Source organism: Phyllobates terribilis, unplaced genomic scaffold (genome assembly GCF_046119375.1).
Source record: "Phyllobates terribilis strain yellow unplaced genomic scaffold, ASM4611937v1 Scaffold_11__3_contigs__length_659146591, whole genome shotgun sequence".
Classification (NCBI taxonomy): domain Eukaryota; kingdom Metazoa; phylum Chordata; class Amphibia; order Anura; family Dendrobatidae; genus Phyllobates; species Phyllobates terribilis.
In genome coordinates, this window is record NW_027362771.1 from 342,920,313 (window position 1) to 342,944,400 (window position 24,088).

At 42.6% G+C, this 24,088-nt stretch overlaps 1 protein-coding gene across 3 annotated transcripts in view; it reads right to left on the reverse strand.

Moving 5' to 3' along the window:
• Positions 1–4,411: 4,411 nt before the first annotated feature.
• The window catches only part of CSK (C-terminal Src kinase), a 102,325-nt gene continuing 82,648 nt past the window's right edge, over positions 4,412–24,088 (reverse strand). For 2 of the 3 annotated variants that reach the window (XM_073652818.1, XM_073652819.1), the window contains 6 exons: positions 19,974–20,073; positions 12,482–12,572; positions 12,285–12,358; positions 11,531–11,726; positions 9,111–9,197; positions 4,412–7,959 (listed from right to left, as the gene is read on the reverse strand). In XM_073652818.1, coding sequence (XP_073508919.1) covers positions 7,777–7,959; positions 9,111–9,197; positions 11,531–11,726; positions 12,285–12,358; positions 12,482–12,572; positions 19,974–20,073 — 731 coding nt within the window. In that variant the 3' untranslated portion in view covers positions 4,412–7,776. The remainder of the gene's footprint in view (positions 7,960–9,110; positions 9,198–11,530; positions 11,727–12,284; positions 12,359–12,481; positions 12,573–19,973; positions 20,074–24,088) is intronic. The other variant, XR_012251272.1, reaches the window with a different exon arrangement.

Here is a 24,088-nt window from a genome sequence, read left to right on the forward strand (position 1 = left end):
TGGGCCAAATGTTTTGCATATTTTGTCATGGGTAGTCGAACATTGACTAATTTTTTTTCTATGTGTGTGTTTTTAGGTGCAAACATAGCAAATACCAAGCCAAATTTATCACCAGCTGTCAGGAAGCTTATTATTCTGAGAGTGAAGTCAGCCAAAAGCCAAAAAGAGGAGCTATGGAATTCAACTGTTCTCAGGGTCAAGTGTCACGTATATTGAAGAAATAAAAAGAAGGTTATGGAGCAGCTGACAAACCTAAAAGGGGAAGACCACGGGAAACTTCCTCCAGAGTTGATCACATGAAGAAAAAGTCAGTATCTGATGTCCATAAAAGTGCTGTACAGATTTCGCACGAAATGAAGGAAGAATATGGGGTAAGTGAGTCGCCAAACTGTGGTGCAACGGCTAAGGGCAGTAGGGTTGAATGCACGAGTTCCAGTCAAGAAGCCTTTCATCTCTGCAAAGAACCAGAAGGTCCGACTTGAGTTTGCCAAAGAACACAGCTAATGGAAAGAGACAGATTGGTCTAATGTGTTGTGGCCTGATGAATGGCAAGCACTATATATACTGCCCAATTGCAAAACGTAATGATGTAAGGTACCATACACCTACAGTGAAACATGGTGGTGGCAATGGCATGGTTTGGGGCTGCTTTTCTGCATCTGCCATTGGTCCTCTGCACAGAATTGATGGAAATATGAATGCTACTATGTACAAGGATATACTGGAGAATGTAATGCTGCCACATGGTAAAACCAAAGTAGGCAGGGGATGGAAATTCCAGCAAGACAATGATCCTAAGCACACATCCAATTTAGTCAAAAATTGATTAGCAAAGAAAAATGTTCACCTGTTGCAATGGCCAACCCAATCACCTGATGTAAACCCTATACAGCACCTTTGGGATGAGTTAGGGCGACGAGTTGGGGCCCGTACTCAGAGCAATACAGATGAATTGTTTGCAGATTTGCAAATGGAATGGAGCAAGATACCTCAAGATGTCTTGAATACTCTAGTGGCTCCAATGCCCCATTGGTGTGGTGCAGTAATTTATTAAAGCAAGAGGTTCTGCTACAAAATACTAAATTATGGCATAGTAAACAATGAATTACTCTCTATGTTGTGATTAATAAATAGTAGATACAAAACTTTTGGCCGTCAGTTTTCTTTAATTAAATGACCATACCTATATTCAAAAGCATTTGGGTTAAAATTAAGGTCTTGCATGATGACAACTTCATGCACTTTCAATTCATCACCAGGAAAATGGCCTCACAACAACCAGACAGAAGTAATCACACTTTAAAAAAAAAAAAGCTAAACATTTGGTCGCCATTGTATAAGTCGCCATGTAGCCCTAGCTTAAGAATGACAACTATAATACCCAAGTGTGACTGCATCCTACATTTGGAAACCCTATATGCAGAGTATTTTTTGCTCAATTATACTTCAAAATGTAACCAAATAAAAATATTCATATATATTACACACATTTTTTATTTGATGGTTGCAATTTTAAAATATAATTTGAGCAAAAAATACTCAACATGTCAGGTTTACAAATGTAAGATGCAGTCCTACTTGTATATTCTATTTGCCATTTTTAGGTTAGGGCTATACAGCCAAATGTGTCTGTTTAAACTTGTCCTTTTAACTGGTTGAAAAACAGATGATTTTTCATAGACTAGTTACTAAAACTCAGGCAGGCCAATCACAACTGCATATTGGACAAGCACAGGAGTTGCTTGTACATCGCACCAGACTAGGCCATACTGCGACTCTTGTGTAAACAGGCGGCACAACCATTATTGGATCAGTGTCAGAAAATAACAAGGTTAGAGTAAGGCCACAGAGTTTGGTTTACTGATGAAATTGTGAAGCCAAAACCTGATGTGGATCATAAAAGGGATGCAAGTATAAAAGGACAGATTTTTCGGATCAAAAACCAGTAATCGTGCACACTGCAATTTTTTTGTTCGTTTACATGGCTTGTATGTATTTACTTGCTCCAAGTGCGGTCCGTTTTCTATTTGGACAACGGATGGAAGTAAAATATGCGAGCCTAAACAAGCCCAAAGGGGGATGTATTTTAGTGCAATAAATAAAGCAGAGAAATGTTGCATAGTGGTGCGGCAGCTTCATTCACTTGTATAGTTACAGTTCGGCTCACATTACAGAGTCATGTAAAAAGACTGAAAAATAACTCCCCTCTTGAGATCCATGTGTCATGTGTCTCAACTTGCTACTTGGTAAGGTAACTCATTTCAAGTTCTGGAGTGTGCATGCTTGGAAAAAAAAAATATGGTAAAGGAAATCTGTCAGCAGGTTTTTGCTATATAATCTAAGAGCAGTGTAATGTAGGGGCAAAGAGCCTGATTCCAGCGATGTGTCACTTACTGTTCTGATGGTGCAGTTTTGATCGAATCCCTGTTTTCTCTGCTGTAAATGTAGTAGTGCTGTGAATGCTGAGCTGTGTATAACCCCGCCCACGCCAATGATTGGCAGCTGCCTGTGTACACTGTGCATTGTCAGCAATGGTCTAGCTTACACACTGTCCAGCAGTGAATATCTATAGCTGATAAAACACTAATTTTATTGAAACTAGGCTCTCTGCCCCTACTACAGTATATGCTGCTCTCAGATTAAATAGCAAAATCTGCTAACAGTTTCCCTTTAACCCATTATTAAACAACCAACCATTCATAAAAGAAAGATAGCGGCACTCCCCATTAAAGATCAAATGTCCATTTATTCTTTCCTGTCGGACAGAGAATGAACAGGCTTGTAGTTTGCATTTCTGCATCTACATGATCATCGTGCAACACTTTTTTTATATATGTAAAACCAATGTGATTATGGTCTCTTCTAAATAGGAAAAACAATTTGATTGATGCTAGAAATATGGTGAACATTTACGGTCTCCACCGATGAGAGTAGGATTTTCTTATGTTGTACAAGATAAATGGGGACAGTTCACAATGGTGTTTCCCTTGCAATGCTATTTGTGGGTTGGGTGGGGGTGACTGACATAAGATGATCATTCGTTATGATCTGTTTCCCATAGACTTAAATGTTTAAAAAAAAAAAAATCTGTCTATCAGTTTTTTCAAAAGCACAAAAGTCATGCAGATTATGACCCCAATTCATCGAGACCACACATCTTTCTTTATGGATGATTAGATGGACTATAGTTCTGTTACATTGCTGAGCACCACCACCAGCTGCTCCGTGTACTCCATGCAGCCCCCAAAGAGACAATGATGGTCAAAGCATTGACAATCCTATCCTTTGATTAGCTGGATTTAACTTATTACTAAACAACAATTTTTTTTATTTTTTTCATTTTAACTCCACAATGCAAAAGTCATCGGCAGCCATATGAGGGCTTATTTTTTTTGCAGCATGAGTTTTAGGTACACAATGTAAAATTTTGGAGGAATGGAATAAATGAAAACAGCAATTCACCCTTGGTTTGGGTTTTGTATTTATGGCGTTCACTGTACAAATAAATGCCACGAAAATTTTATTCTGTGGGTCATTACGATTTTGCCAAATATATAGTTTTTGTTTTATGTTTTGCTTTTGCAGAATGAAAATAGCATATTTTTAAAAATCGTCTTTTGTTGCCAGGTTAAAAAAAAGTTGACATTTATTGTTTCATCGATGGGGCTGTGTAGGTTTGATTCTTTTGCACGGTGACTTTTGGTGCCCTTGAAGGAAACATAACCTTATTACTTTTTATTGTGGTTTTCATAGAAGCGGAATTAACAAAAACAGCAGTGTTCACTGTTCAGAATGTTTCAGTCAGCTAGACAGGGCGTTACAGACGCATCAAAACTAAATCTGTACAACTTTTAAAAATAAAGGACTTTGTCTTAATTTTTTTGCTTTTTATTTTTTATTTGCTTACAATTGTGTTTTCCCAAACACTTGGGCCGTTTGTACATTTTTAGTAGTAGGTGTAATAATAATATTATGCCTTCAAATAGAAATGTAGTATAGTTTTTCTTATTCGCTATGCCTCTTTCCTCGTGTGCAGGCATAACAGTTAGTTGCTAGTGGTCGTAACCATGGATACCTAAGGTCCTGCAATGCCTGCACATGAGGAAAGAGACATAAATCAGAAGAACTATACTACATTTCTAATTGGAGGTATTTGCTAATATTATTATTGTAACGCCTACTACATATTGAGATAGGATCTTGGAGATGGGAATACCCCTTTAAGTCCATCCATAACACTTTTCTCAGGAAAGGGAACCAGAGGTACAAAATGAAGGCCGTCAATTAAAACACCAAAAAAGAAGGGAGCAAACAAATGGACCTTTTCCGTGAAAACCAGTCCCCCTCCCACCACCCCATCTCCCAGTATAAATACTGTATGTGTGTACTGAGCAAGCAAACAGGCAACAACTTCCATGTGGAATGGTTTATTACATTTTTATCCCACCAAATGCAGCATATACATGTGTTTAAAGCACTGGACAGGAATGAAGAAAGGAAAGGCCTTTGGAAATGAAGACACGAGACAGCATGCACACAATTTCCACAAGATTAAATCCAAGAAAGTTCACCTTTCCAGAGTGATTGTATCTTTTTTCCCTACCATCCTCCCCAAACCATGTTTGTCTTTGTATACAATAAAAATAAAATTCGTACTTCAGTAAAACACCTCCTTAACCACAAAGGCAGTATCTTTTGTGATTTTTAACAAAACATGAGTAAAAAAAAAAAAAAAACACATGAAAAATGGACCCTCCTGCATCCCTTTAAAAAAAAAAAAATATATATATATGGCAAATTATACACAAAATACAAGCACACAAATCAGACGGAAATTCAGGACTTTTCATTTGGGAGTATTCCTCCCCTCCCCCTGCCAAAATTCAAAGTGAGTACAGTATAACACATCCTATACTTTGATACCCAATCTTCATACATTTAAAAAACATTGATTCTTTTAAAAAACATTTTAAATGTTATGGTTTTGTTCACACAATTGTTAACAGTTCTGGCATGTTCAATATAAGCAAAATCTGCATTGCTAGTTTTCTCATAAAAAAAAACCGAACCCTGATAGAAACTTAAAGGACCTCTTTACAAATCAATCTGGCCAGTCTCAATTTGTTGGGATCGGTTTAAAAGTGATTCCACCACAACTTTCATAGCTTTGATATGAAAGGAGGTCATAATGCAGTGTGAACAGAATATTAAAGGGAACATGTCACTAGATTCATGCAGCCAGAACCACAGGTGATTGCAGTCCTGTATGATTTAAGAGAAAAAGATAGTGGAAAAGCTGGCTGGGGACCATAAGAAGAGACTCGAGTAGTCCGCCGCGGGCCCTGGCTTCTCCCGCCCAGCTTCAGTCAATTAACAGATCTCTCCTTATACATGGAAGAGAACTGACAATCAACTGGAGTGGTGCAAGGAGAAGACGGCTGGAGGCTGTGCCGGACTAGTCAGGTCTATCCCTATACATAGTCCCCAGCCGGCAATTCCAACTAAGTTTCCTCTGAAAGGCTGCAGCGTTTCAGAAAAAGGCATACCTGGCTGCAATCGAGGAGCAAGAATCTATTAAGAGGTTCCCCTTTACGGTGCATATAAGTAAAATCCTGAAGGGGGTATATACTGCGGGTACAAGCATTTTCTCCACTGTCCTACTGACACATAGTGGTACCTGGACATTTCAACGCATAAGGTGTTTTCAACAAAAAGGCATGCAAAGGTTTGGCTGAATTATGTAGTATTTTCTAATTTCAATAAATCTTGACTTAAAGGGGTATTCCCATCTCCAAGATCCTATCCCAATATGTAGTAGGTGTAATAATAATAATAATATTAGCAAATATCTACAATTAGAAATGTAGTATAGTATTTTTGATTCGCTACGCCACTTTCCTCATGTGCAGGCATTGCAGGACCTTAGGTATCAATGGTTTAAGGCCACTGATAAAGTGACAGTTAGCTAGTTGCTAGTGGTCGTAACTGTGGATACCTAAGGTCCTGCGCTGCCTGCACATGAGGTAAGTGGCATAACGAATCAAAAATACTATACGACATTTCTAATTGGAAGTATTTGCTAATATTATTACACCTCTTACATATTGGGATAGGATCTTGGAGATGGGAATACCCCTTTAAACCTAATTTAATTTAAGGCAGGAAATCTCATAGGCCAATAATTTAGATAATATATCTTTAAGGCTCATAGCACAATAGTTACATTTTAGTGAATGGTTTATTTTATAAAAATGTAAGTAATCGAGAGACATGGGGAGGGGGACATGGATTAAAGTTGTGTCTACGATGCTACCATCGTCTCGGAAATCAGCTGCAGATTTTAGATTCAATCGACCCTTTCCCTGAGCAGGCTTTACAATTCTAAATCACTGTATGGGTCCCAAAACTGCAAACCATTATCCTCGAATTGCCTGAATATAGACACTGGCTAAAATGAAGTCGACCTGAAGGTCAAGATTCATGAGCATTCCTGTAGAATCTCTCGCCGGTAGTAGAAAGTCCTGTAGATGGACTGGGCTATTCTGACTATTGGGTATTACCATTCCCATTGTAAATAACATTGGGCCCTGGCTGCAGATCTATCTCACAATTATACATCATTAAAAAGCTTCTGGTATTTACACCAACACAATGAGAATGAAGAAAGCATTTTGCAAGAGGATGGCATTGCATCATGGCGGTGTGCTCTGCTACAAAGGGAAGTATGACCCCAAAGAAATAATTATTGGAGCCTGCCAATAATTAATTTGTTGCAAAATTTTGGAAACAACAAACTGCATGAGGACCAATAAACATCCAAAAAGACGCTGCAGGTCTAAAAAGTGTTGTCACATGCTCTGACAGTGACCAGGTTATCCAAACCCTAAAACTGTGGTACGTGATGATTGCTCAAATAATGCTAGCACCTCCCTCACTTGAAATGCTAATACCGAATGTACGTCTTAATGAAATGTTTACGCTCCTATATTTAGTACATAGGTTTAATTATTTATGTAAAAAGTAGTGGGGTTATAAAGGGTTTTAATAGAGAATGCTTAAAGAGTGGTACTTTCCAAGTTTAGGAGGGATTGCATTAGGTTTATGACATGCTCTGCAGGAAGGTTGGCAAGTAAAGGAGACAAAAAGTTATTACGAATTGTATAATCCCCATAAATTTGCTTTCCAGCTCAATGTCAGTTTGTAACCCATTAAGTAAGGCAGAGAAGCATCAGAAAATAAGTTCCTGGTCTGAAGCATGCGTTATTATTTGCATTATATTATACAAGAACATCAAAAGTTCCCATTGCTGATTGTATGTTGCAATGATTCCCATGGTCTCTGTGATGATTTTATAACAAGTGTAACATCGTGACCTAACAAAAACAAAACAGAAAAACTAGAACAGAACTAGAATTTAAAGTAGTTTTCAGAGATGGTGTCTATATCTGCTGTAGCCTGGCCATGTAATCTTCTCCTCCAGAGCATAGCCACTGAGGGTTGTCCATGTATCAGAAAACCCAGGGCAGGAGGAGGTGGAAAATGGGACAATAAAAACACTTTTTTTTGGAGAACATCCGAATCCTTCTACAGACCTGCAGGGCTCTTCAGCCGAATTCTGGGCACAAGAGTGGTAGGTAGTGCAAGGCAGGGGAGTTTGGAGAGCCCAACATATATTTACTGTACTCACAAAAGTCCTTTTTCTGCTCCCATAGCCACAATTTGGATATGGATGAGTCACTGTCTCTGGCTCTGTGATTACAAGTGGCCTCCTTGCCTTCACTGGTACAGCTCCTTGTCTTTGATATGCTCTAGCTGTTCCCGTAGTTTCCTGAAAGATGGTCGCTGGTTGGGGTCTAGATGCCAACACTGTTTCATCAACTCGTACACAATAGCGGGGCAACCATCTGGTGCATCCATCTTGTATCCTTTCTCCACCCGAGGGACAACATCTTTTAGAGCCTAGGCAACAAACAATCAAGATGTCAAGGCATAGCACAACGAAAAGTTTGGGTTTCTCTAGGATTGTGATATTTTGGTGGACTGGATGCTAATCCATGCTGCTTTACAATGAATGAAATCAGACTAGTACAATGCCAGTAGTTATGTCAGGTCTTCTAAGTATAGCTGGAAAGAGGCTGAATCTGAAAATACATAGTTTTATATAAATAAACTCATACACGGCAAAATGTGTGGCCATTGGAAGCAGGACTAAAGGGCATAGTTTTATATTATTTTCAGCAGTGAGCCTAAGAACAGGGTGTACCAATCTCAGATAGGGCAGCTTAAAGGAGTATTCTCAAGTTTTAAAGTTATCCCCCAACCATGGGATAACTTTCAGATCACTGGGGCCCCAAGTGATCCCGAGCACCATGACTCTGAAGGGCCCCTGTTGAATGCAGCGCAGGTCGATCGTGCACGTTGCTGCTCCATTCATTCTACTGGGAGTGCTGAACATGAACCAAACAAAGCGCTCGTCAATCTCTGGGGCTCCTATTAAGAGTGAATGAAGGGGTAGTGCCCATGATCAGCCTCCACTGCATTCAGCCGGGCTCCCTCAGAGCCTCGGTTCTCAGAATTGCTAGTGGCCGTGATGGTTGGACCCCAAGTGATCGTAAAGTTACCCCTAACGAATTGTTAGGGAACAATTTTTCAAATTTGAGAATACCTCTTTAACTACCTCTAGATGGGTAATCTACTCCCAGCTGAAGGTGTCCAATTAGGGCTTGTGCACACAAGTATTAGGTGAAAAAATTTCAGCATCATCTCTTTGCAGGAAAACTGCTGCATAAAATACGCGTGTTTTTGCTGCAGATTTTTCCCCACTCATTAGGATGGGTGAAATTTACATCAAAAGTGGTGAAAGAATTGACATGTTGCATATATAAGTCTGCAAGTCACAAATAAGCAACTCAATCTCAATCACTTTGTGGCATCAAGAAACACTTCAGGTTTTGTTACAAATATGCGTCAAAAAAGCAACGGGTGCACACAGCAAAACAGGAGCTTGATATCTGGCGATTGGAGAAGTTCAGTGGACACATCACCCTGAGATTTCTCTTGATTGCATATAACTACGGTACAATATATAAGGCATTATACAATATACTTACAATTCGTGGATAAGGCACTCGCCCAAATGAGTAGATTTCCCACAACAGTATTCCAAAACTCCACACATCAGACTTTGTTGAAAAATTCTGTAAAAACGTACATTATAATGTTGTAAATGATGCAAAAAAAATTAACATTTCAACTCTTAATCTTTAACAACTGCAAGATATTTCATTGTGCGATTTCCTGTTTGCTGGCAAAATAATGTCAGACAAGAACTGCAAGCTAATAGTGGCACAACCCCTTTATATAATTACCTACCCCCAGGATAGGTGATAAGTTGTGATGTCTGGGGATCCTACCACTTGGAGCCCCCCACCAAATAAGAGAACAGGTGCCCAGTGTCCCTCATTTGAAAGAAGCAAGGATCGAGCATGCACACTGTTGCTCCATTCAAAGTCTATGGGTGGGACATGTAGGCATACCCAAATACGGTACTCCGCCATCTCCAGCTGTCCAATACACTTTGAATGGAGGACAGTGGTTATGCTCCCCCGACGCTCTATTTAACAGGGGGGGTGGTGGGGTGTCAATAGGATCCTAGTGATCAGTAACATATTACCTATCCTGTGGATAAAGAATAAGCTGCAACTGTGTCACCACTTCTTCAAACATTGAACACATTTTTATTCATTTTTGCTTTTTGGTATCTGTTTCTAAAGACTTAAGATGCTAAAATCTTCAGTTTTACACCGAAAAAAGTTTAAGGCTATGTGCCCACGATGCAGAAATGCTCAGGATTTTTTCCTGAACGTTTCTGCATCTCCCTGGCAGAAAAAAACGCATGCGGATTGTACATGCGGATCGCACATGCGTTTTCCTGCCAGGGACATGCGGAAATGGAGCGGTTACCCACTGACATTTCCGCATGTGGATTGACAAGCGCTTTCCAAGCGATTTTAGCATCACTTGGAAAGTGCTTGTGATAACTAGGTCACACTATATAAATCCATGCAAACAGCATGGATTTATATAGTGTGACCCGAGAGAGTGATAAAAATAAAAAAATAAATATATACTTACCCTCCGATGGCTCCCGGTGTCGCGCTCACTCCGTTCTCCCTTGCCGGCAACAGTGAATTGAAAGACCTGCCGACGTCAGCATCACGTGACCCGTCACATGACTCGGACGTCAGAGCAGGTCCTTCAATTCACTGCCAAGTGCCGGGAAGCAAGTAGGAGCGGTGCGCGGGCCAACAGAAGGTAAGTATACATTTATTTTTTATTTTATTCTTTTTTTTACAGATTTTTTAATGGTACTTGGGTGTGGAGGAGACTCTCCTCTCCTCTACTCCCAGGTACCATCCGCACATTAGAACGCTTGGATTACGCATCTACATATAGAGTGATGCGTAATCCATGCGGTCTAATGCAAGTCAATGGCGGCGAAGACGCAGCACTTCCGCAAAATAATTGGTAGTGCTGCGTTTTTTTCCGCAATGATAATCCGCAGCGGAAATTTCCGCAGCATGTGCACAGCACATGCGGATTATCATTGGGGAACATTGCTGCCCTTCTACCATGCGTTTTTAATGCGTTTCCGCAGCTGCGGAAACGCATTAAAAACGCATCGTGGGCACACAGCCTAAAGGGGTTATTAACTACCGGACAATCACTTGTCAGTCCCATGATTAACAATGTTATGTGGCCGTATCTGCTGTTTGACTGTTGCAGCCAGAATGGAAATCTGTTCTTAGGGAATGTGCCCACAATGCAGAATTGAAGCAGAAAATTTCCACAGCGTTTCTGCATGTTCTTGGCTGTAAAAATGCTTGCTGATTTTACACGCGTTTTTTAAGCGTTTCAGCAGCATTTTTACAGGCGGATTTGACTTGTGTTTTTCAAATGCATTGTGACCTCAAATCCGCATGCGGAAACGCACAAATAATGGACATGCTGCAGACTTTTCCGCAATGAAAAACCGCTGCGGAAAATTCCGCAGCATGTGCACAGAACATGCGGATTTTCATTGGGGATCATGGGGCACGTATTACCAAGCGTTTTTCAAGCGTTTATGGTGCGGAAATTCCGCATCAAAAACACTTGAAAAACGCATAGTGGGCACGCAGCCACAATAGTGAAGACTGCAGTTTAGTGGCCTATACCCAATATATCTTTAAGACGCATACGGTAATTAGGCCTAGAAGTGTAACTTGCATCACCTGAGCAACATCTGTAACAACCACCAAGTGCCACTCTTAAAATTCCTGCATTCTTAAAGATTTTGGTACCCCAGAATCACCAACACCCCAGTACCACTGCTACCTCTGCGCCCCCTAACTATACCATATTTGGAAAAGTAGTAGAAAAATTATATTAAGAAATGAAATGAAAATAGTTTAGAGCTTGGAGCAGATTGATGTTTTTCACATATCCAGCCAAGGCATGATGCTGCTGACTACGTTCAAATGTCACTTACCTTCTCTCGCAGAGCCTCGGGTGACGTCCACTTCACAGGCAATTTGCTGGTGTCTTGTGTTGCAGATGCTTCTTTTGTGAGTCCGAAATCACTGACCTTGGCAATATTGTCCTCTGAGACTAACACATTACGTGCTGCTAAATCTCTGTGCACAAAGTTATTGGCTTCTAAATACTCCATACCTTCCGACACGTCCCTAAAAAAAACAAAAGCATTTACAGAGACCAGAGGACTGTAAAGACTAAATCTACCTGTGTTTGTGAGCAATACCAGTAGTGGACAACCCTTTTAAAGAGGTTAACTTGCAGCACTGTAATCCAAGGTGACGACTTTTACACACGATTCAAACTAGTGAAAGATCACCTGAAGCCACTAAAGCCAGCCATACCGATTAAATGGCAGTCCGCTGAACAAAGCTTCAGCCGATCATTCGTCAGGCTCTCCCACTTTCCCTCAGGGAAAGCAAAGCAGTCCAAAATTGGACATGCCCGATCTAAATCTCCTCCGACGATCAGCTGCCTGGGACAACCATACACATTAGGTTGTGGATCAAACCCATCGATATCGGCGGGTTTAGCCGACATTAGTCTAATGTGTATGATGGCCTTTAGTGTATAGACATCTTTACTATTTACCACTACGCCTGCTTGGAAAGCACTTTGTCTTATTGTAGTTTTGTAAGAACTTCTTGAGGTAATGACATCAAATATTTGTCTTCACTTTAACAGCAAAGGGATTATTTGGGAATACTTACAAAGAAAACTTCAGTAAACATTCCCCTCCAAGCACCGATCTTCCTCGAGATCTTAGATAGTCTACTAAGCTGCCCTAGGAAACACAAACATACAAAAACTAGTCAGAACAATGGGGCGCAAAAGGAATACATAGGCCGCAAGGCGAGTAGATCAATATTCTGGGAGCTGCATCAGAGGCAACCTGTTCCACATTTACCTTTGCCATGAACTCTGTGACGATAAACAGGCTGCTCCTGTCTTCTACAATCACTCCCAGTAACTGAACCAGATTCTTGTGTCGTAATTGCCTGAAAAATACAAATCATTCCTTTAGTTAAAGAATAGTCACATTATCTACTGCAGAGAGAGAATACACGACTAGGGAATGCCCAGGTAAACATATAGAAATTTAAAGGCCCATAAACCTACAAATGAACGATAATCCTGCCCACCATGTTTATTAGACTAATGAAGCGGAGAATGCCGGGGACATGACTGATCTCTGACAAAAGCAAAGAGGCCAAAAGGCAAAGAATTGCAGAGATAAGTTTTCATATTTTTGTGAGTTTTCTATGTTAAAGGGGTATTCTCATCTCCAAGATCCTATCCCAATATGTAGTAGGTGTAATATTTGCTGATAATAATTATGATATTATCTCCAATTAGAAATTTAGCATAATTTTTCAGATTCGCCATGTCGCTTACCTCATGTGCAGGGCATTGCAGTAGCTTGGGTATCCATGGTTATGACCACACATATAGTGACAGTTGGTTAGTTAGACCGCTCTTAGTGGTTGTAACCATGGATTCGACCACTAAAAGCTGATCTGCTGTCCTGTAGACATGTGGTTGAACACATGACTTATATTTTAAACGATCAGTTGTCCATTTATGTTGTTTTAATTTGTGTGTTTCTGGTCACTGTATTTATCTCAATAAAGAATTTACTTGATTTTCATAGTATTACTTTGGTCCTTTCTGCCTTTCTGGGTTGTTGTCGGCTGTTTTATATTTGAATTGTAGTCTAATGGTCCCATATGATTATACACTGCTCAAAAAATAAGGGGAACACTCAAATAACACATCCTAGATCTGAATGAATGAAATATACTCATTGAATACTTTGTTCTGTACAAAGTTGAATGTGCTGACAACAAAAATCACACAAATATCATCAACGGAAATCAAATTTATTAACCAATGGAGGCCTGGATCCGGAGTCACCCCCAAAATGAAAGTGGAAAAACACACTACAGGCTGATCCAACTTTGATGTAATGTCCTTAAAACAAGTCAAAATGAGGCTCAGTATTGTGTGTGGCCTCCACGTGCCTGTATGACCTCCCTACAACGCCTGGGCATGCTCCTGATGAGGTTGCAGATGGTCTCCTGTGGGATCTCCTCCCAGACCTGGACTAAAGCATCCGCCAACTCCTGGACAGTCTGTGGTGAAACGTCACGTTGGTGGATGGAGCGAGACATGATGTCCCAGATGTGCTCAATCGGATTCAGGTCTGGGGAACGGGCGGCCAGTCCATAGCTTCAATGCCTTCATCTTGCAGGAACTGCTGACACACTCCAGCCACATGAGGTCTGGCATTGTTCTGCATTAGGAGGAACCCAGGGCCAACCGCACCAGCATATAGTCTCACAAGGGGTCTGAGGATCTCATCTCGGTACCTAATGGCAGTCAGGCTACCTCTGGCGAGCACATGGAGGACTGTGCGGCCCTCCAAAGAAATGGCACCCCACACCATTACTGACCCACTGCCAAACCGGTCATGCTGAAGGATGTTGCAGGCAGCAGATCGCTCTCCACGGCGTCTCCAGACTCTGTCACGTCTGTCACATGTGCTCAGTGTGAACCTGCTTTCATCTGTGAAGAGCCCAGAGCGCCAGTGGCGACTTTGCCACGCCTGGTGTTCTGTGGCAAATGCCAAGCGTCCAGCACGGTGTTGGGCTGCGAGCACATCCCTCATCTGTGGACGTCGGGCCCTCATGCCACCCTCATGGAGTCGGTTTCTAACTGTTTGTGCAGAGACATGCACATTTGTGGCCTGCTGGAGGTCATTTTGCAGGGCTCTGGCAGTGCTCCTCCTGTTCTTCCTTGCACAAAGGCTGAGGTAGCGGTCCTGCTGCTGGGTTGTTGCCCTCCAACGACCCCCTCCACGTCTCCTGGTGTACTGGCCTGTCTCCTGGTAGCGCCTCCAGCCTCTGGACACTACGCTGACAGACATAGCAAACCTTCTTGCCACAGCTCGCACTGATGTGCCATCCTGGATGAGCTGCAATACCTGAGCAACTTCTGTGGGTTGTAGAGTCCGTCTCATGCTACCACGAGTGTGAAAGCACAACCAACATTCAAAAGTGACCAAACCATCAGCCAGAAAGCATTGGTACCGAGATGTGGTCTGTGGTCCCCACCTGCAGAAACATTCCTTTATTGCGTGTGTCTTGATAATTGCCAATAATTTCCATCTATTGTCTATTCCATTTGCACAACAGCATGTGAAATTGATTGTCAATCAGTGTTGCTTCCGAAGTGGACAGTTTGATTTCACAGAAGCTTGATTTACTTGGACTTATATTCTGTTGTTTAAGTGTTCCCTTTATTTTTTTGAGCAGTGTATTATAGGGATTCACCTTCTTAGGTAGGCATTAGGTAGTGTTCATATAGGTAATGCGGTTTGGTCCAAACAAGTGCAGTTTTATTGCCTTCCTGAGAATTCCTTCCAAGGAATCCAAAGTCAAAAACAGCATCTTCTGGGTACAATGGTATCACAGCAAATAAACAGTTCATTTAGCAGGCACATATATGCCTGTATGGCCTCACCCGAACAAATTACAGTCTTTTCTCGTGGCTCAAACTTCATACACAGAAGAGTATCAATTCCACCAGTCTCGGTATCCTCTTCAGCCTGAACTCCAGCAGCTTCCAGTGACAAACAGAAGTGTTCAACTCTGCTCACAGTTCACACTCAACAGGCTGCAGCTTCCACACAGCTCTCTGCAGCACCAACATACAGACTGTTCAGCTTTTCCAGCTGACCTATGCAGTCCTCATTCAGAGAGAGACCCCGGCAAGTCTCTCTCTCTCTCAACTCACAATTAGGCTGTTCACTCGCCAGCAGCACACTTCACTCTGCCACATCCAGCAGACTGGAACACCTAGGGAACACGGGACCTGGTTCTAGTAAAACGCTAAGCAGGTGCATCTAATCAAACCCTGCAGAGCTGGGACTTTACCCTATCCTACCTGGCTCTGCTACAATATATATTTATTCTTTCAGTATTTAGCTAGATCCCTTCAATTTTAGATGTTTATTTAAAGGCTTAAGTAGTATGAATGGACGATGCACATTTCAAACCATTTTTTGCAGGTGGTGTGCACACTTTTTGTCTGTAATATAAACGGTCATAAAAGACGTAGTTACTTACCGGTAACGGAATTTCTCAGAGCCCATGACGGCAGCACGGAGAGAGGGGATCCGCCCTTCAAGGACAGGAAACCTACAGATAAAAAGGGCGGTGCCTCTCTCCCGCATCAGTTGTTTACAGAGCATGAGAGGACCACCAGGTTAGTAACAAAAAATTTTACAATTTAAGACCTCGCTAGACACACCACGTGGCTACAATAATTAACTAATAAGTGTGCGCACCCACACGTGAAGGGAGGGAATGTACGGGTGCCGTCATGGGCTCTGAGAAATTCCGTTACCGGTAAGTAACTACGTCTTTCTCCTTCCCCCATGACGGCACCACGGAGAGAATTACAGAGAAGTGACTCATTAGGGGGGGGCCACAGCTTCCAGAACCCTTCTCCCGAAAGTAAGGTCCGAAAAAGAGGTTAAGACTAGCCGGCAGAGGTTAAAGAAGGTAGAGGGGGAAGATCAGGTTGCCGCTCTACATATCTGCTCTATCGTACCCCCGGCCTTCTCCGCCCAGGAGGTTTCTTATTGTTCTGCCATGGATTCCCTGGATTAGCACAGAAAGTAGGGTGCATAATTTCCTGACTTCTATGGAAATTGGAAGCCATCTTCAGAAGATCAGGTAGCTCCGGAACCGACCCATCTTCTAGGATCTGTATAAACAAAGGATTAACCGACAAAGCTTGAATGTCATAACTTACCATGCTGAAGTCAGGGCCACTGGGATAATAGTCTTTATTGTGAAGACCCTGAATCTATGGGTTCAAGCAAAGGCTTGTTACAGCCGTAAGCACTGGATTCACATCCCAGGGTGCCATCTTTGGACTGAAAATGGGCCTAGATCCAAACTCACTTTCACATTCCTTGCTTATTCAATGAAGGTTGGACACTGTTCCAGTAGTTCACGGCTAAAAAGGTCCACTTGCAATTCTCTTTCTCTTTATATGAGGTGCTGTTAAAGATAAAAGGTGAGACTTCGCCATCTGAACTGATTAGACATAAGTGTCATTAGGGATCTTGGCAGAGTTCCTCCATAATGGTTTATGTAAGATAAAGCTACTCTATTGTATGACAAGACCTTTACATGGTGACCATGTCCTACTGGAATGTAAGAGATTACTTATTAACAGCAATATTGCCTTGTTCACAGTTGTGGCCAGACTGCTTTTAATTTTGACATATGGCAGGACTCCTTATTCTACCTTGGGAGACTACGGCTCTTACTCACTGCCCAGTGAGTTTTGCAGCACTCGATGGGTCTGCCGATAATCTTGAAATAGTTGAGGTAAACTATTGTCAATGCCTCTTCCTTCGATATGAGAGTTGTCCTAACTACTATAATCCTCCATAAAGCCTTAAGGCTCATTAACATCTGAATGGAAGGACACAAACTGAAAGCCTAAATCTTCATTTATACCAAGAACTATTCTCAGGAATTTGATGTTTCATGTGAATTGGAACCTGATTGTATACCTCCTTAAATGCATATACTACTATATTGCAATCTGGAACTGCAGGTTCACTAGCAGTTCTTCTAGAGTCCATTTCCAATGGTCTGACTCTCAGGAATCTCAGTAGCCCCTTCGGGTTGAAGCAAACCCAGAAAGGACTGGGTTAAATAATAGCTTTACCAGTCTTGATTAGGGCCCCTGGAGAGCTAAGCACCAGAGCAGGCTAAGCATTCACCTTAGTCAGACTGCTGGAGAGCAGAGCAGATGGTATGTGTCTTGGAGCTAATCAGAGACACAGGCCAGACTCCACAAGTATCAGTGGTTACCTTGGATAAATATTGTTTTGTTTGATCAAGCTGGGTTAGCTGAGCAGTATATGAGTAGTCAGGGTCTGTCCTATTAGTCAGTACTTGGACAAGACCAGAAATATTAAAGTTTACGACTTCTGTGCAACAAGTAAAAAGCAAGAAAACTGCGCTTGATTGGACCAAACCCACAATGGCTGTATGAGCACTACATGATGCCTCTTACCTTTAAGGGTGAAAACGTACAAGGTTTATTATTAGCTTGCAAAACTAAGGAAGCGCTCTTGTTACCTGCCTCCAATTGGCATTTCACCGAGCCAGCTGAGCACCAGCCAGGAATACTGCTACCCTCAGTCTCAAAACAGAGGCTAGGATATTTATTTATTTTTTTTTTTTTTTTACAGTCGCTGACCTGGTTTTGTTAGACATAAACTTAGTTGTGGAACCAGTACCCTTACGAAGAGGGACTATGAGGCACAGACACCCTATAAAAACACTACAAGGCACAGGGGCACCCTGAAGCACAGAGACACTATGAGGTCCCATTAGGTACTAAAAAGGCACTGACAAGAGGCACCGCGCCATGATGGGCCAAGAGGCACCGCGCCATGATGGGCCAAGAGGCACCGCGCCATGATGGGCCAAGAGGCACCGCGCCATGATGGGCCAAGAGGCACCGCGCCATGATGGGCCAAGAGGCACCGCGCCATGATGGGCCAAGAGGCACCGCGCCATGAGGCACCGCGCCATGATGGGCCAAGAGGCACCGCGCCATGAGGCACCGCGCCATGATGTGCCAAGAGGCACCGCGCCATGATGTGCCAAGAGGCACCGCGCCATGATGTGCCAAGAGGCACCGCGCCATGATGTGCCAAGAGGCACCGCGCCATGATGTGCCAAGAGGCACCGCGCCATGATGTGCCAAGAGGCACCGCGCCATGATGTGCCAAGAGGCACCACGCCATGATGTGCCAAGAGGCACCACGCTATGATGTGCCATGAGGCACCACGCTATGATGTGCCATGAGGCACCACGCTATGATGTGCCATGAGGCACCACGCTATGATGTGATATAAAGAGCTATGATGTGCTCTTTGTGAGCGCAAAGAGGCTTATAAGGCACTGTGAGGCACTGCGCTCAGATAAAGGTTTTAAAAAAAGAAATCCATCTGAATGAAGGATAAACCTTTCCTTTGGGTGGTTAATCTCAATTGTCAGACTAGCCCCACCCGAAGGAGCCAACTGATGAGACGCAGCTGGACAGCAGACTTTTACAGAGACCATGTGCTGTATTAACACCATGTGCCGACCTATGGATGGATTAAACAGACTGGAGGACAACAGTAAAAAAAAACCTCAGTGTTAGTTTAACATTTACTGAGCAGATTGAGGCTTTTTTTTTTTTTTTTGGTAAATTCTGAAGGCTAATCATGAGGCTCCGTGCGACCCAGACATGTGGCCAACTTTAGCCTAGAGGTCTAAGGTCCAGCCGATTTTTAAAGCCCTTAGCCCAGATGGGGTCTTACAGAGCGCACCCACACCCAATTTTGAGTTTTGCGCTAACATCCTTCAGCCTTCCCTAGTCCAAACAAGGAAAGGGCCCCATAACAAGGTAAACATTCACGACGATCACTCACCACCAGCTGTACGGATTCGGGGGCTGGAACGAGTCACAGGCCTGTTCCTCCCTCCGTCCATGCCTGAGCAATACTGCTCCCACTGATGTGCAGAGCTGGAGCTGCGCAGTTCCACACCACAGCAGCTTCTCCACTGATGCACGGAGCTGGAGCTGCCGACCCCAAACAGGGGCGCAGGTCCACAGCTGCTCTCTCACGGACGTGCAGAGCTCCACAGAAGCTTATCCACTGATGCACGGAGCTGGAGCTGCCGACCCCAGACAGGGGCGCTGGTCCACAGCTGCTCTCTCACGGACGTGCAGAGCTGGAGCCACCCACGGCAGCCTCTCCCACCAGAGAACGTGCATCAGGAGAGTTCATAGCTCTAAGGTGAGGTCGTGATCCACTCCTCGTCTGGACCTCCCTTCGCACACCCTAAAGGCCCACTGACCATAGCGGTGGCGCCTCAGGACACCGCACCAGCCGAGGTAAGGGGACTCCCGCTGCCTGTATCGGACTGGCCGGGCCTGGCATCCCACGACGTCCTTCTTCTGTCTTCTGGCACCCCGCAGGTATGCCGGACTGTAGGATCCCATCAAGGACAGGAAACCAACTGACGCGGGAGAGAGGCACCGCCCTTTTTATCTGTAGGTTTCCTGTCCTTGAAGGGCGGATCCCCTCTCTCCGTGGTGCCGTCATGAGGGAAGGAGAAAATTACATTTTCACCCTAAATAGTATGACAGTACTCTCATGTATATAGTGCTCAGTAGCATTTTGGCAATGTACCAAGTTTCTCCTCTCAGTAACCAGAGGTGCAAACTGGTGAAAATACCTAGAAGTAATCAGGTTAATTTATTTCTTCAGCAATACATAGAAACTATGCATTGGTATAATGAGTTTGTCACTTACGTCATCACCAGAGCCTCTGCAACAAATGCTTGTGCTGTTGCATCATTCTTGATACATTTTACAGCTACTTTTGATCCCCTGTATTCACCCAACATGACATCTGCAGGAGAAATTAACAACATTTAAAATTACAGCCTGAAAAATGTAATGTGTATAATTTACAATAACTAAAAGCTACTTTCTCTGTGTAAATAAGCACTGTATGTATGCATGCACTGTCCATTTTAGCATCATATTCAAAAATAAGGATGTCTGGCAGGGAGCATAAAAGAAGCACTCCTCCCATCAAAGTTTTTATCCTCCTAATATATTGCAGTCATCACATTATACAGGACTGTGTACTTACATTTGCACATTTTGCCTTTCTAACCATCAAAATCTTCTCTCTGCTCTATGTAGAAACGGGAAGTCTCTTGTCTCTGCATTTGTCATCCCCCTTCTACTCCTAACCCAGCTGCTCTTCCTTCCCCCAGCCAGGGACTATTGCAGTGACTCCTGACTCATACAGGGAAAACTGACCTCCTGTTTCTACATAGATCTTGGAAGGATTCTGCTAGTCCGTTTTTAATCACATGATGTCATAGACTTAAAGCGAACCTGTCATCAGGATTTTGCTAAGTAAACTACAGGCAATGTGAGGTTGGCGCCATTACACTGATTAAAATGATACCTGGGTTGATGAAATCCGCCTTGTGGTTGTTGTATGATCCTTATTTGCAGTTTGGAGATAATGATATGCTCGTGCTTCGGGGCGGGTCTTTCTTTGGTGCTCTGGCATTATCTTCATCATTGTGGCCTAAATGACAGGTCATTGAACTTTCAGTGACCTGCCTCCTATTTTACATCCGCGCTTGCTCAGTTCATGTTGTGGTCTTTTACATTATTTTTTTTTATTTATTTTTAACTCTAGCAAAATGGCACCGTCACCCGCGCATGGGCAGTAGCATCTCTCGGTTGCCAATAGATGCTACTGCGCACACACTGCGGCCATTTTGCTTCAGCTAGAAATTCCAACAAAATGGCACAGACACCCCAGTATTTATCGCTTGCCGATAGATGCTACTGCGCATGCGCTGCGGCCATTTTGTTGGAGCAAAAAAAAAAAAAAAAATTGTCCCCAGCAAAATGGATGTGGTGCGTGCGCAGTAGCATCTATCGGCAAGCGATAAATGCTACTGCGCCTGCGTCATTTTGCTGGAGTTAATTTTTTTTTTTTAAAAGAACACAATATGAATAGCGCAAGCGCAGTATTTAAAATAGGAGTTATTTAAGCCCATAAGGAGGAACAGAGCACCAAGAAAAGCCCCACCCACAGGCTGTCTCGGAGCACGAGAGTCTCATTATCTCCAAACTGCAATCAAAGATTAAACAACCACAAGACGGATTTCATCAACCCAGATAATATTTTAATCAGTGTAACAGTGCCAACCTGACAATGCCTGTAGTTTACTTAGCACAATCCTGATGACATGTTCTCTTTAATAAAAAAGAGAAGAATTAGCTGGGAAGAAAGGCAAAATGAGCAATTGTAAGTACACAGTGCTATATAATCTGACAATGGCAATAGATTAAGAGAATAAAAATTTGATGGGAGTGCTTTTTTTTTTTTTTTTTTTAAAGAGGACCCTTCACAGGAATTTTTTTAAAAAAACAGAGTACCTTATCCAACTGGTGCTGCTCTACTGATTCTGGAACAGTTTTTCATCTGCATTATGTCCCCTGGTAATAAGGTGGAAATTTCCCCTTCAACCAACTGGGTGTGTACCACAGAACATCCGTGGGCATTTGCTTCTTCTCCACTGAGGCTGGCCAATCAAAGCACAGACTCACCCACAGAGAAGTTCAGTGGCATACGCCCAAGTGGTTGTAGGGGAAATTTACACCCTTTCTTCCAAGAAGTGGGAAGGGGGGGGGAGTTTGTGTGAAATTGTTCCAAAACCAAGGGGTAGAAAGGTTCCAGAAAGAGTGGAGTGGAAACCCAATGAAAGTGTGTCTTGCTGGGTCACATACCAGGATGCTTGCTGTAGTTTTAATAAAACATTCATTTATATGCTGCAGATCTGCTAGTCTTCTCAATGATGATCTCTTATTTATTATGCTTGTTTATATATTAAAAGAGAACTTCGAGAAAACTGTAGCATAGTCATATATATTGTTTATATATTGCAATCATATTCCGCAGCGCTTTCTTACATCACTGCCCCAGCTAAATTCCATATTAGTATGTCTTTGGAGCGTGGAAAGAAACCAGAGTACCCGGAAAATCCCACGCAAACACGGGAAGAACATACAAACTCCTTGCAGATGTAGCCCTTGGTGGGATTTGCACACAGGACCCCAGCGCTGCAAAGCTATAGTGCTAACAACTGAGCCATTGTGCTGCTATGTAGTTCTTGACATTTATGAGCCTTTGCTATCCTTCCACCTTTGCCATTAATTGGCAGCTTTCGGCCTATGCACAGTGTAGAAGAAAGCTGTCAGACATGGGCAGGGTTACATAGAGCTCATCATTGAGAGGACTAGCAGAGCTGCAACAGAGAAGAGAATGGTTTTAAAAAACAGTAAATCACAACATACTGCTGGAATCAGGGTCTCTATTTTATTTTGTTGTCAAAGTGGGAAGCATAAACATGGTGACAGATTCTCTTTGAGCCTCCATAGGCAATAGAGCACGCCAGCTAATCTGTAAGGTCTATGAGCTGCTTCATTCTCCTTTTATCCAGCAGGTGACTGACATCAATTCTATAGTAACTTCAGGAAAACAGCTGGTGGTAAGCTATTCAGTATGCATAGAGAGAATCAAGCCCCCCAGAGCGTGGTACGTTTGCTTGTGCCTGATACAGCTTCACATCAGGTCTGCCATACTGCTGAACATTCATGCACAAATTTTGTGTTTGCAGAGAAAACTGTGGCAAAAAGGTGGCAAATTATTTCATGTGCTTTGAATACCCCAGCTCTCCAATTCTAGAAGTCAAAGATAATGCACACAAAAATAAAAATCAAGTTAACAGACCACAAAAACTTTTCCCCCCAAAAAATCATAGAAATAAAAGCGTGGTGCGCAGTCAAAGTGCTATTCATCACACCTGGTTACGGATGGGCTTTAAAGGTAGAGGAATACACCATGTTCCTGTATTGTCTGCTAGAAACAAAAAGATACAACTGCAGCAGACACAAAAATATCAACATTGACTCTCCAAAACGTAATTTGCAATAGAAAAACCTAGTAACTAACATTAAGGCAGATCTGTCACGTGCCCTATTTAAAGGTATATCTTATTTGCAGTTTAGGCTAATATGTCAGCTGACCTGTCATGAGTGAAGCACTTCCCCAGCCTCTTATATCTCCATTAAAGGGAATCTGTCAGCAGATTTTTGCTATGACGTTTGAGAGCATAATAACGTAGGGGCAGAGACCCTGTTTCCAGCGTTGTCACTTACCGGGCTGTGTTTTGCTGTTTCATTAAACCTGTGTTTTATCAGGAGGAGATTATCACTAGAAGACTAGGTGTCCCAGGAGCCCTGGTCCAAGCACGCCTCCACCACTGATTAGCAGATTTTTGTTAATATACAGTGTACACAGAGAGCTGCCAATCAGTGGTGTGGGCAGGGTTATACAGGGCTCTGCATTCCGAGCTCTGCTAGATCTACACCAGAGAAAACGGAGTCTTTATCAACTTCTGCACCCAGTAAACTAAGTGATACATCACTTGAATCAGGGTCTCTGTACCTATATCATGCTAAACCTACAGATTCCCTTTTACCAGTGACTGTCATTTACTAACTGTCTACGCAACTGCAGGCTCCCTGAAAAAATGTATGCAAAAAGCACGTAGGGGCTGGTTTTATGCCATACCTGACACCCTGGTAATTACTGATTGTGTGCTTAGGGGATGATTTGACATATATGTCACATAGTAGACTGTGGCCCTTGCGGGCAGGGTCCTCTCTCCTCCTGTACCAGACAGGAACTTCTATTGTCTAAGATTATTGTACTTGTTTTTTATTAAGTATAACCCTTTTTACATGCAAAGTGCCATGGAATAAATGGCGCTATAAGAATAAATAATAATACATTTGGTATTTTCTTTTTGGCTGGTTATACAATTTGCCTT